We start from the raw sequence: 12,534 nt of genomic DNA, 5'->3' as shown, positions 1-12,534 counted from the left end.
TCGTTTAATCTGCTGATCTGATGAACCTCATGAGCGCCGTGAGACTCTTCCTCTCTTCCTCTCTTCCTCTCTTCCTCTCGTCTTGTTTTCTTCTTCTCTCTCTCCTCCGTTCGCTCGTCTGTCCTTTTTATAGAGCTGTTATCCCGTCGGTTTAATCCTCCTCCTCCTCCTGCTCTCTCTCTCTCTCTCTCTCTCTCTCTCTCTCTCTCTCTCCCTTCCTTCCTTTCTTCATCTCTCCCTCTTCATACCTCCTCCTCTCCTCCCTCCATCCTAACGTTCATTTCTCTGTGTTTCCTCCTTTCCTTCATGCATATTTCTACCTCTTCCCCTCTCCTCGTCCCGCCCGGCTCTCTCTCCAGCTCTCTGCCTTGCCTCCTTCCCGCTCTCTCAGTTTCCCTCTCTCTCCCTCCTCCCTGTGTTTACGTTCTCAGCCGCTCCTCCTCCTCCTCCTCCTCCTCCTCCTCTCCTAATCTGCCTCCCTCGGCCCTCCCATCCCTCCCGCTCTCTCTCTCTCTCTCTCTTCCTCCACATCAGCTCCTCGCTCTCATTCAGCTCTGAGCTGAGATGCGTTCGCTTGTCGGACCACAGTCTGGATAACAGAGACTCAGAGAGCTGCAGCAGGACTGTAGGGGGATTCCGACGCCCCGGGACAGGTACAGACTCTGAGTGTGTGTGTGTGAGTGTGTGTGTGTGTGTGTGAGTGTGTGTGTGTGTGTGTGCAATGACAGCTCAGACCTGGGTCTTCTTCAGGCTTTCAGATGATTTTCATTCCTTCACTTAAAAACTTTTTCTGTATCCATAAAAAGACAATCGGTTGCAAATGTCTCTGTTGGTCCTGAGAAAATCACGTTCCTGTCTTCTATCTCATGTCTCCGGAACACGGTCTGAACCTTCTGGAGGATGTGCTGGTTAAAATCATTCAGGTGCTTCTGAACCCAGCCCCGTTCAGACGGTAAACAAGGTTGTTTCATTAATTCCTCCACTTCTGCGAGGGCAGGGTGTCTCGAGGAAACTCCACTCAGCCTCACAGGTTTCATTAAAGCACAGAGAAATGGAGAAAAGCCCAAACACGGAATCTGTCTGGGATTTTCAGGGGAATTAAAAAAAAAAAAAAAAAAAAAAAACCAAGTTGGATCAGGAGTGAAATATTTGCTCCTGTTGGTGTTTTATTTATTGAGCTCTGTTATAAAGCAGGACATGTGCAGAGAAAATACCCAGAATTCAATCCGATTAGTGACTAATAACTTCACTGAGAGTTTTCATTTTTGAGCAACAGTGTGTGTGTGTGTGTGTGTGTGTGTGTGTGTGTGTGTGTGTGTGGTGTGTGTGTGTGTGTGTGTGTGTTTGTGTGTTTGTGTGTGTGTGTTGTTAGGACAACTCTGTTAAAAGAAACACACTTGTGAGGATGGTTGGCAGGTCTAGAAAATGTGATGTCCCTAGAAGGCATGAAAACAGAATACTTTTTTTTTGTGTGTGTGTGTGTGTGTGTGTGTGTGTGTGTGTGTGTGTGTGTGTGTGTGTGTGTGTGTGTGTGTGTGTGTGTGTGTTTTGTATTTTGACCCTTGTGGGGCCGAACAACCGAGAGCGCCGAGTGATCAAGGGTTAAAAAAGTTTCAGTGAGATTAGGGTTAGGCATGTTTTAATTGCTAATTTGACCTTTCTTGTCATCCTGGGGTCAACGCGACCTGGACGGCGGAAGGTAACTGGAACAGGAAACACACACGATTAAGGTGGAGGTGGATCCTCTACCCGTCTGCGGCGCTCCGAGGGAACTGAAGAGGTGTCTTTGACCTGAGGCGTGCCGCAGGGTTCGGATCCGGGTCCTCTCAAGTTTTCTTACTCACAGTAACTGAGGCTGAACTGACACTACCTGAAGTGGTCTCGGTGTTTAGACTCGACTGTGACGTGTGTGTGTGTGTGTGTGTGTGTGTGTGTGTGTGTGTGTGTGTGTAGTAGCATACCAATTTAGTCATGACTGACACAATCGTGCTGCTGCGTCGAGGCCGGATCTGTTTTTATGACTGTTTCTAAAGCTTGAGTGCAGCCAAGGGGCCTATTAGTGCTGCCTAGCTGTTTACCTGTGTGAGTGTGTGTGTGTGTGTGTGTGTGTGTGTGAGTGTGTGTGTGTGTGTGTGTGTGTGTGTGTGTGTGTGTGTGTGTGTGTGTGTGTGTGTGTGTGTGTGTGTGTGTGTGTGTGTGTATGAGAGTGTGTCAGGCTCTTTGCATACTAATGGCTCTGAGTGTGCAGCCTGTGGAGTGTTTCTGAGACGGCCCGCTCCTCTTTAATTGTGTCAGAACACAATGTGAATAATGTGAATAATGTGATGAAAATGTTCCTTCATTACACTGAACACAGTCTGTGTGTGTTTGTGTGTTTTCAACATGTCAGATACCAAAAGTGAGTGAAAACTAATGAAGCAAACAAGAAGTAGACACATCTTTTCAACAGTTTCATAGGAGAGAAGCGATGCTGGACCTCCATGTTTGTCCTTTCCCCCCCAGCCTGGTTGTCAGTAAACAGAGTGAATGAAGGCGTTACGTAATGCTGCGTGTATAACATACTGATGAGAGAGAGAAAACACACTTCCTTCAGTGGCGAGCAGACAGAAAACACCCTCAGGTGCTTTCAGAGGATTGTCCCTGGTGATCAGAGCAGATGAATCAGCCTTTCAGAGGAGAGATCTTTTGAATTTGATTCAGAGTGCTGAGAGATTTCTTGGAGTCTGGAAAGTTTGGACTTGAACCTAAAAACTCGATCAAACTAGAAATAGTTTTGTTGAATCTGCAGGTGTTTTTATTCTGTGATTCTGGAATATTATGCACGTCGGCTGCTTCTAAGACCATGAAAGGTAAAAGTGTTGAAGACATTCGAAGCGTTTTGGCTCCATGTGGCTGTTTGTGTTGCTGAGTGTGTGCTTCCTCTGCGGTGTGTCCTGCCGTCACCCACCGCCGCCTTCATGTGGTGCTGTAGCTTTTCTGAGCAACCCTACTTTCTGCTTCTGGTTTTCGGTGAAGTTTCAGGGTCTCTGGTATCGAAGCTTCCTCCTCCCGCTGTCCCATCCATACGCTGCGGCTAAAAATAGAAAGTCAAACACAACAATGGCAAACATGAGAAATTGCCCCTCAGAGCAGGGAAAATAAACTGCCTCATTGTTTAGTGGGGACTAATGAGCGACGACCGGCGCCGTTCATCTCTGTCTCATTTGCACCGTTCTGCTGAGAGGTGGGCTCGATGGAAGGCGGGGTTAATGAGACGGACACGATACACCCGGCTTCAGGGGAAGCATCTGTCAGCCATCAGACCGCTGCGCTAACTCCGCCAGGCATGAGGTGCAACAGCAACAGCAACAACAGCAGCAACAACAACAGCACATAGCTCAGGTGGACACATTGCTTTCTCACCTTCACAGTCGCTTATCTTCCAGAAAGTTCCTCCCACTCGGCTTTAAAATCACAGACAGACCCGATTTACAACGTTGGTTAATCATTAGTTACGCTAACTTCTCTACTTTCATACTAACGCCGTAGTAACTGATTAGTTACTCAGCAACTACTGCTGCTGTCCATGATTACAGCTGGAGATGCCGTCTGTTGCTATGTCATTAAACTCCTGTTTACCGGTGGAATATTAACTCGCTCTTCACACCAAAATCACTCCGTTTACTTTTCGTGCCTCTTTAAATCTGAATAAAGGTTAATTCCACTCTGAAATGACCGTGAAAACGCCTGAAAACTTCATTCCTTTTTTAATTATAGTCACTCAGAACACTGATCCACACGTTTTCCAAGCAGTAATGAGTTACTGTTGCATTCAAATGTTCAGGAATACACAAAAACAATGAATGTAAATAGCTTTTATAGATACCTGTGACTCATCAAGATAGATCTGAATGTCTTGAATGACAGTTAAATCACAGATGTTCTGTTTGCTCTCAGGTTTGTGTGTTTGTGAGCTTCAGTTCTCTCTTCTCTGTTCTTCATGTGGCTTGAACTGTCTTCTCTGGTCTTTCCGCCTCGCTCCCTGCCTTCACATGGGACTTTTATTCCTCTGTAAATCTGGATAAAGCCTAATTCTGCTCTAAAATGACCATGTAAATGCCTGAATACTTCATTCAGAATTAAGTTTAATTTCAAACAGACCGGCGGGTTTATTCTCCTTTAGAAGCGGAATTTTATGCTAATTGGGCGCGACTTCATTCCGGTCGTTCTGCGCATGCTCCGTCGTGGTGACGCAATTTTCCAAGATGGCGGCCCGCAGTCCGATTCGTATGGAGACGATTATTATATATAATTTAACGACAGTTTTAGACGAATTTTGTATAATGAAACGAGCGGAACGGCGGTCGATTAACAACGCGGACATTTTTTTAAAGCTGTCGCGTCAAAGTTAATCGAGAAACAAAGAAGAGAAAAACGCAGTTTACTTCCGGGAGACGTCATTACGTCACGGCCCTGCCGTCCAATCAGAACGCTTCACAGACCCCGGCATGAGTGAGGCTTCATTCCTTCATTTTTCCCATGTAAACACCAAGATCATGAATATAATTGTGAATTACTCCATTCAGAATAAACCAATTCTGAATTTAAACAGCATATAACCACACTGACAGCGGCTGGTGGATTCCCATTCAGCGCCACAACAACACAAACTTCTCCAAACAGTGAAGGTTTCAAACATATTTTTATGAACGCTGTGTAGTCTGCAGGTGAATCTGTTTCTTTTTTTATTGTTTACAGGCAGAATCCACTTTTTAAAGTGGGTCCATGTTAAAGTGAGGAAAGGAGCTGTGCCTTGTGTTTGGATTGCAGTGGATCCTATATGTTACACAAACAGCCTTCACACTGACCGTCTGTGGCGGACGGTCGATCCGTCTCACGGAGACGGAAAGAGCAAAAAAAACACGTTAATGTAGAGGTTTAAATGTCACATCTCACTGTCGACATTTCAAACTGCAGAGCAGCTTTACCATCACTGGAATTGGACGAGTCTGCGGCCGGCGTTCCTCCTCCTCCACCGCCGTCCGCTCGTCTGGTTGCGTTTACCATTAAGGCCAAAGCAATTTTCTCCAATCAGGCGAGGTTTCTGCGTCGCTCTCTCACTGCACACACACTCTACACACACTCTATCTGATTCATCCAGCTGGCTTCATTCCAGTTAACAGAGACTGCATGTTTACTTTCTATCTGATTTTTCTGAGCGTGTCAAAACTCAAAAGTTGCGACGACGCATAAAAATAAGGTGATTTTTCTGTTTTCTGCAAATCATGAACTCCTTTTGAGTTTGTTGGAGCAGCAGTGAAGTTTGGGTTAATCGTCACTAACCTGCAGTAAATGAGTCATAAAAACTAAAACGATTTCCTGAAGACGACACTGACTGGGCAACTGTAAAAAGCTCATAGTGATGTGTGATTTCAATAGAATATCATCCAAACTGATTTGGGTTTATGCTTTAATTTATGCACATCCTTCCAGCTCACTATGAACCAGAGTTGAACTTTGACCTCCTGAATGAGGCACAAAATGCAGAATACGTTTTTCCAGCTTTCTGTGACACATATGAAAAATTTACTTGTGTTTTTTACACATAACTTTGAATATAAATCTTCATTTTAACCTATTTAATTCAACGTCTAAAAGCCTAAAGTGTTCTCTTATTTTCTACATGATCATGTTGATAAGTGCATGTTTAAACCATGAAGGCAGTCGTGACTCATTAAATAAATTAGCTTTATCATTTTTGGCTCTTTTGCCTTTTTCCCCCGCTATCGGTGGATTGATCGCTCCTCTCGTCTCAACATGTGGTTTCATTTAACCATCCACAGTGATTTGGGGCACAGTGAAGTGAAACTATTTAATCTTCCTTTTCAGAAAAGCGGGCAGGTGAATCTGCAGTAAAGAGAACTAAACCAGCACCAAGAGTTCAGCATTTAAGAACAGAAGAAGAAATAAGTTCACGAGCCTCGTTGATTTACAGGCTGTTGTGCAGAATTCCTGCGTCTGGATGCTTGTGGCCTCTTCTCTCCACACACACATACCTGCAGTGAGGCTGAAGCTCCGACCGCCGCTGTCTGGCTCCCATTAACCGTCTTACCTCCCATTTCTCCAACATGCTTTTTGCCTTTCGCAATTTAAAGCCTCAGAAATGTGGCGGTAAGACGAGCGTAACGGAAGAATCACCTTCATCCTGTTGGAAACATGCATGTTCTCTGTGTGTGTGTGCGTGTGGACTTTCTTTACACGTAATTTTTTTTGGTGAAATCATTTACAGAAATGTTTTTCCGGGCGTTGTTTGCCGTTTGCTCCCAGCAGGACTTGCTGCTCTGCAGGTTATTTGTCTGAACAGCCTCACCGCGGCTGAGTTTACTGCATTCTTTGAGAGTTTAACGTCTGCAGAGAGAGAGACTGAAATCAGCTTTCATCGTCCACAGATGTTAAAGTCAACAGATCTGAGTGTGTGATCTGCTGAGGACGACTGATGCCGCGGAGGTTTCATGATTCCAGGTTGAAATGCTTCAGCTCTTCCCGCCTCTCTCTGTCCACAGGGGGACTACACCTGGACCACCATGCTGGGCCAGAGCGTCCGGCTGCAGCCGGTCTGCATCCAGAGCCTGTCGGAGCTGGAGCGGGCCCGGCTGCAGGAGGTGGCCCTGTACCACCTGGAGGAGCGGGACCTGGACTTCAAGATCTCCATTCCCAGAGGTAACCCTGAGCCGAGCACAGCGGGACAGGAGGACCAGGGGACCGGCTCTGGTCTCCGCTCTGTCCTGCTCCAGTCAGACGGCTCTTTCAGGCATGTTTCATTCTCCTCTGGTTATAAACGACTCCGTGGAGCGAGGCGATCCGGCCGGCGGTTACGGCTGTCTTTCTGTGGCGAACCCGTCCAAACAAGGCTCCCCTCTGATGTCCGGCATGTTTTCCTCTCAACAAAAATAAATTCCGACCTCAAGCTGAAAGCTTCTGCACCGCCGGGACAATCGCTGACAGGCAGCGATAACAGGAAGCGGCGGTTTGCTGCTCTGATGAAATAATATTTTCACATCAGATGGATTTCACGAGGACTTTACCTCTTCATCCAGCTGACCCCTGACCTCTTGGATCCAGCCAATCGCAGGGTGTCGGTGTCGATGTGTCCCACGCCGGGCGGAGGGCGGCTGGGAGGGTTTCCTGCGGTATTTACCGAGCCCGAGGGCACCGAGGTCAGGGATCACCGGGGAGCAAACACAGCTGATTGTTGAAGTGCTGTGTGTGTGTGTGTGTGTGTGTGTGTGTGTGTGTGTGTGTGTGTGTGTGTGTGTGTGTGTGTGTGTGTGTGTGTGTGTGGGCTGGTGGCTTTGCTCCTATGAGACCGGTCGGTATGTAAGCTGCTTTTCTCAGACTCCCATACTGTTGCTTTCTCTCGGGGTTATTAACCTCCGACCCGCTCAGCTCTGGCCGCGCTGCTGCTGCTCCAGGACCGGTTCACTGATGGTTTCAAACCAGCAACCCGGCTCCGGGGGACCCGGAGTTGTCCAACCGACAACTTTCCCACTAGGAGCGGAGAGGACTCACCGCTGCACCACCTGTAGCCCAAAGTGAACGCAGCTAGAAAATAAGAGAGGACCGAGAACCAAACCCTGTGGCACTCCTCGGCCTCTCTCAGACACCTGCACAGGGAGAACATGCAAACTCCACTCAGCTGGTTCCAGGTCCGCCTCCAAATGGGGGCGGGACTACAGGCTGGGGGCGGGGTCATCTGCTGGAGGCGGGGTTATCCAGACTGAAAACACATCACTGCCATCTTAGAAGCTACGACTTGATTCATTTGTTTGAAATTATGAAATTATTAATTAAATTAAAATACAAAGCTTTACAACTGAATTATACCTTCATGCTTTTCGGTTAAAAAAAAAAAAAAAGAATTCAAGCATTTACTTTAATATTTCCTTTGACAAGCCTCTAACAGGCTGCTGATAGTATTATTTATACTTTAATGGTACATAAACTCTGGAATTTAATTCAAAAGTGCCAGAACTGATGTGTCAGTTTGGTGTTATGTGAGTTTCACTCTTCATGTGTAGGAGGCCGCAGCGCCGCTCTACTGTCAGTTATTCATCTGACATGCTTTAGTTATTTATCGTATAGAAGTTATTTATCTGACATGTTCTTGGTTCAGCCAGTCGATCAGGAAGCTTCCTGTCTGGGAGGATTCCCTCATCAACGTCTCTTCTCTATCATGTATTTACATTATCCAGCTTCCTCTGGGGATTTATTGGAAATCGTGAGCTGCTCTGACCTCCTCGGCCTTCCCAGTCATTCTCGGCTGGAGGTCAGAGGTCGCAGTGTGTGAGCAGCATGTGCTGTGTGTCTTCATAGTCTAAATAAATGGTAGCTTTATTTAAGTTTACCATCTTGTGGGAATAAATGTGTTTATTTTCAGTCTTGGTGGAGGAATGCGTGCTCCTCCGGTCAGTCGCTGCAGACGAACCTGCAGGTGATTCCAGCCTCGAATCAGAGATTTATTAACAAATCACATTAATTTTAGCCACAGAAACAACTCATGGAAAGTGGAAAGAGGAGGTGAAGCTTGTTAAAAAAAATACAGAAACACAGAAATCAGGTTACTGCCTGACAGAAAAACACAATACTGTGACTTTGTGTGGGTTGTTCGGTGGAATATGTGGTGAGGTGCAGACAGCGGAGCGGTCTGTGGGAATCTTCCCTCTGAGTTCCGCCCCCCCCCCCCGGGGTGAATCCACCTCAGTCTCCACTTCGCCTCCCGCTGAGCTGGATCCTCATTTCCAGTATTTCAGATCTCTTTCCCGCTCATCCAGCCACAGCAGACGCTCTTCGTTCACTGCTGTTAAATTCGCGGCGGTTGTGCAACAGATTTGTTCTTCATTCGGAGAGATTTGGAGGTCGTTCTCATGCCTCCTTCTCCGAAACCGCTGCTCTGCGGGGAATAATTCGCCTTTGTCTGCTTTGGTTTTACTCTTTCCGTGTCTTTTAATCCCCTTTTCAAACAAGTGGAATGATGAAAAACAGATTTTCTGCACAAACTTCTTTTTTTTTTTTGCATCAGAATCAGTGGACGTGCAGAAACCATTTCAAACATGTAGAATTCTTTCTTTCTTGCAACTCAGCAACCAAAAAAGACTTTAAGTACTTTAGTAAATAAACATCCGATCCAGAGAAGCTGTTTGATGGATGATCGTTGAATTGTTGTTCCACAAACTGACAGCAGCTGGATGATCCGGCGTCTCGGTCCCCCCCCCCCCCCCCCCCCCCCCCACCCCCCCCCCCCCCCCCCCCCCCCCCCCCCCCCCCCCCCCCACCTCTCCATCAGCTCCGTCATTAGTTCCCTGTGAACGTGGATGCTGAGGATTATGTAATCCAGCTCGGCTCGGCCGGGGCTGGAGGTGGCGCGTGTGCCTGGAGGGAGGAGCCCCCCGCTTTGGAAATAAACTTTAATTTCCTGCAGTCATGGGAATTTGACCCCTTTATCCCACCAGCACACACACACACACACACACACACTCACACACACTGTATTCTTTTTTCCGCTCCCTACTGTTTTATCTTTTTCCTTCTGACTAAAGAAAGATGATTCAAACGCAGCGTCGAGCCTCAAACACATGACCGAGGCTGAAGTGGGATGCAGGTGACTTCATCGTTCCTTAATAGGGAAAAGACTCGACCTTGAATTAGACACTTGTAAACATCGGCTGCAGTAACCCAAACAACGGCTGCCTCCGCAAAGACCGGGGAGGAGGAGGAGGAGGAGGAGGAGGCACTTGTTAAAAAAACGAAGAAAGACAGACCAACAACAAAGCAGAGAGACAGAGAAGTGTTGCAGCAACAAATGAGCCTCGATCACTTCAGCTGCAACTAGTACAGTCATGTTATTTTCTATCAAACCACCACAGCTCAGCAGCTTCTGCATGAACAAGTTCTCAACTCTGCAAAAGACACAAGATATGGTTAGAACAAAGCCAACAGCCACTGACTAATCGCTTCTTTATACACCACTGGAAGTTATTAGAGACGTAAAATGTATAACTTCTGCTGAAATATAGGGAAAAAAAAAGAGTAAAAGCGCTAATAAAAGGGGTTGGAAAAAGATGTTTGTTGATGCTGTAGCAGAAACACACATTTCTTATTCCTTTTTTTCATTCCCATCTGAAATAAAACAAAAACAATAAGGCCATGCTGGGATACACAAAGAAAGGAAATTACAAAAACAGATTTTCCCCCCACCATGTTTGGAAAAAAAAATTAATTATTTATGCAAACCTGCATAAAAACCTGGTTAACAGTTGCTATTAGCCTTTCAGACCTGGAGGGGGCGCTGTGAAGAGAAGCACACAGCTTGGCTCGCCAACCAGAATCCTGGAAAACTGTAAACACAGGTGGAAGCTTCAGCCGCTTACTGCTGGTCTCCTTTCCAGCTCCGTATGATTTTATCTGAGGAGACACTGGAGAATCTTGTCCTTGTTGACGCTGAGACTCTCAGGGAGGGTTGAACCCTCAACCTGCCGTTTAGACTCAGTTCTCACCGATCTTTGAGTTTGAGCCTCTTCGAGGAATACTCCGAAGATTTTGGACCCACGCCCTATCCCTATCATTTTAATAGTGAGACAAGATCATACATACCTTTATTGTCTCTCTGCGTCCAGTGGCTGACTCCCAGCTGTTAGCATCGTAGTTAGCTTAGCTCAGCTGCTGGAGGTGAAGAGGAATCAGAGCCGGACTGACAAAAGTGGACAAAATACTCCTTCCAGTGGTCCAGGGGACGGCGTATTAGTACGTGAAGTAAATCCGAATGGTTATAAAACATTTTAAAAGATGTGTTTTCTTTTCAATCCGTTAAAATAACATTTCGATACACGGAAGGATATACGCGGAAGGATATACCGGAGCACAGCATTAGAAGCCATAGACTCGGCCGCAGTGTGCCGGTATATCCTTCCACGGAGCACTGCGCATGCGCAGGTCTGTGTGTATCAAAACGTTATTTAAACTGGTTAAAAAGAAAACACGCGTTTTAAAATGTTTTATAACCATTCGGATTTACTTCGCGTGCTAGTACACCGTCCCCTGGACCACTGGAAGGAGTATTTTGTCCACTTTCGTCAGTCCGGCTCTGTCTCCTCTTCACCTCCAGCAGCTGAGCTAAGCTAACTACGATGCTAACAGCTGGGAGTCAGCCACTGGACGCAGAGAGACAATAAAGGTATGTATGATCTTGTCTCACTATTAAAATGATAGAGATAGGGCGTGGGTCCAAAATCTTTGGAGTATTCCTTTAATATCATGAATGTCTCTCTTCAGATGGGTGTCTTCTGTACTGCCTTTAAAACGGCGGAGCCGAAGCCTCTTCTGAAGAAGAGTCATTTACACTGCAACACTCTTGATAACTTCCAGCTAGTATCCAACTGTGGGGTTCCCCAAGGTTCAGTTCTGGGTCCACTACTACATCAGGAGACACAGCCTCAGCTTTCCCAGTTACGCTGATGATACTCTGCTGTACGTCTCCGTGTCTCCTGATGACTCATGGCCTTTCGACGCCCTCTCAAACCGTCCCCCATATTAAAAAAGAAATAAAAACAGGATTTTATCAGCTAAAGAAGATAGCCAGAGTGCGCCCATTTCTCTCTCTGGCCAGCACGGAGGTGATACATGCTTTTATTTCCAGTCGTTTAGATATTGTAACGCCTTGCTCTCTGGTCTTCTTAAGAAGAGCATCAGCAGCCTTCGGCTTCTTCAGAATTCAGCAGCGTGAGGTTAGACGAGGACCAGAAGGCAGGAGCACATTACACCTGTCTTACATCACTGTATTGGCTCCCCGTACGCTTCAAGATTGATTTAAAAGTTTTATTATTAGTTTTTTAGCGTCTTGTGTAAAGTGGTGAAGGGAATTAACAGTGTTCCATCTCTACATCTAACAGTGGAAGTACTTTTTTTGTTGCATTTTCTGCTCTGCAAATGAAGATTTTCACTATTTATTGACTTTTCTGTCCCATGTTTGTCCACACACACACACACACACACACACACACACACACACACACACACACACACACACACACACGAGCTGGCTCTGGTTTTCCTTTGTCCTTCGTGTGGAGGGCAGCGCAGCTAAAAGAAGCTAAAAAAGAGTCCAAAAAAATAACAAGGCCTATTGAAATGGCCTCCGGTGTTCTGAGAAGAGAGGAAGAGGCAGAGAGGCGTGACGGAGGGTGAAATCGGGGCTCGCCTGACCTGCCGGTTTATGTACATTGAAACAACATCGACGTCTGATCTGGAGGGAATATAACACACACCAGACGAGTGTGTTTTGTGTTGTGGGCTCAGGAGCGACAGCCCAAACGCCGATGCTCACGCTCCTGTTAAATAATGTCTGTTTTCTTTTCTCTTCCCACAGAAATACGCAAGCGGAGAAAATCTCTACGCAGGAAGTTTGACTCATTTTCAAAGGAAAAGAAGGAGCGAGGTAAGTTCATCAGACACACATTAAAGAGGTTAAACACAACACCATTGTGTGTGTCCCGTGACAAA

General features: G+C 46.3%; 1 protein-coding gene across 4 annotated transcripts in view; it reads left to right on the top strand.

Annotated features, from left to right (window-relative positions):
• The window catches only part of arhgap36 (Rho GTPase activating protein 36), a 39,734-nt gene that overhangs the window by 15,507 nt on the left and 11,693 nt on the right, over positions 1-12,534 (top strand). For 2 of the 4 annotated variants that reach the window (XM_030088527.1, XM_030088524.1), the window contains exons 2-3: positions 6,543-6,699; positions 12,401-12,469. In XM_030088527.1, coding sequence (XP_029944387.1) covers positions 6,564-6,699; positions 12,401-12,469 — 205 coding nt within the window. In that variant the 5' untranslated portion in view covers positions 6,543-6,563. Of the gene's footprint in view, positions 1-545; positions 654-2,582; positions 2,850-6,542; positions 6,700-12,400; positions 12,470-12,534 lie in introns of those variants that run through there. The other 2 variants (XM_030088525.1, XM_030088526.1) reach the window with 2 other exon arrangements.

This window comes from Salarias fasciatus, chromosome 3 (assembly GCF_902148845.1).
Source record: "Salarias fasciatus chromosome 3, fSalaFa1.1, whole genome shotgun sequence".
In the NCBI taxonomy this organism is placed as follows: Eukaryota; Metazoa; Chordata; class Actinopteri; order Blenniiformes; family Blenniidae; genus Salarias; species Salarias fasciatus.
The sequence above is the reverse complement of the archived record's forward strand: the minus strand, read 5'-3'. Positions and strand labels throughout refer to the sequence as shown.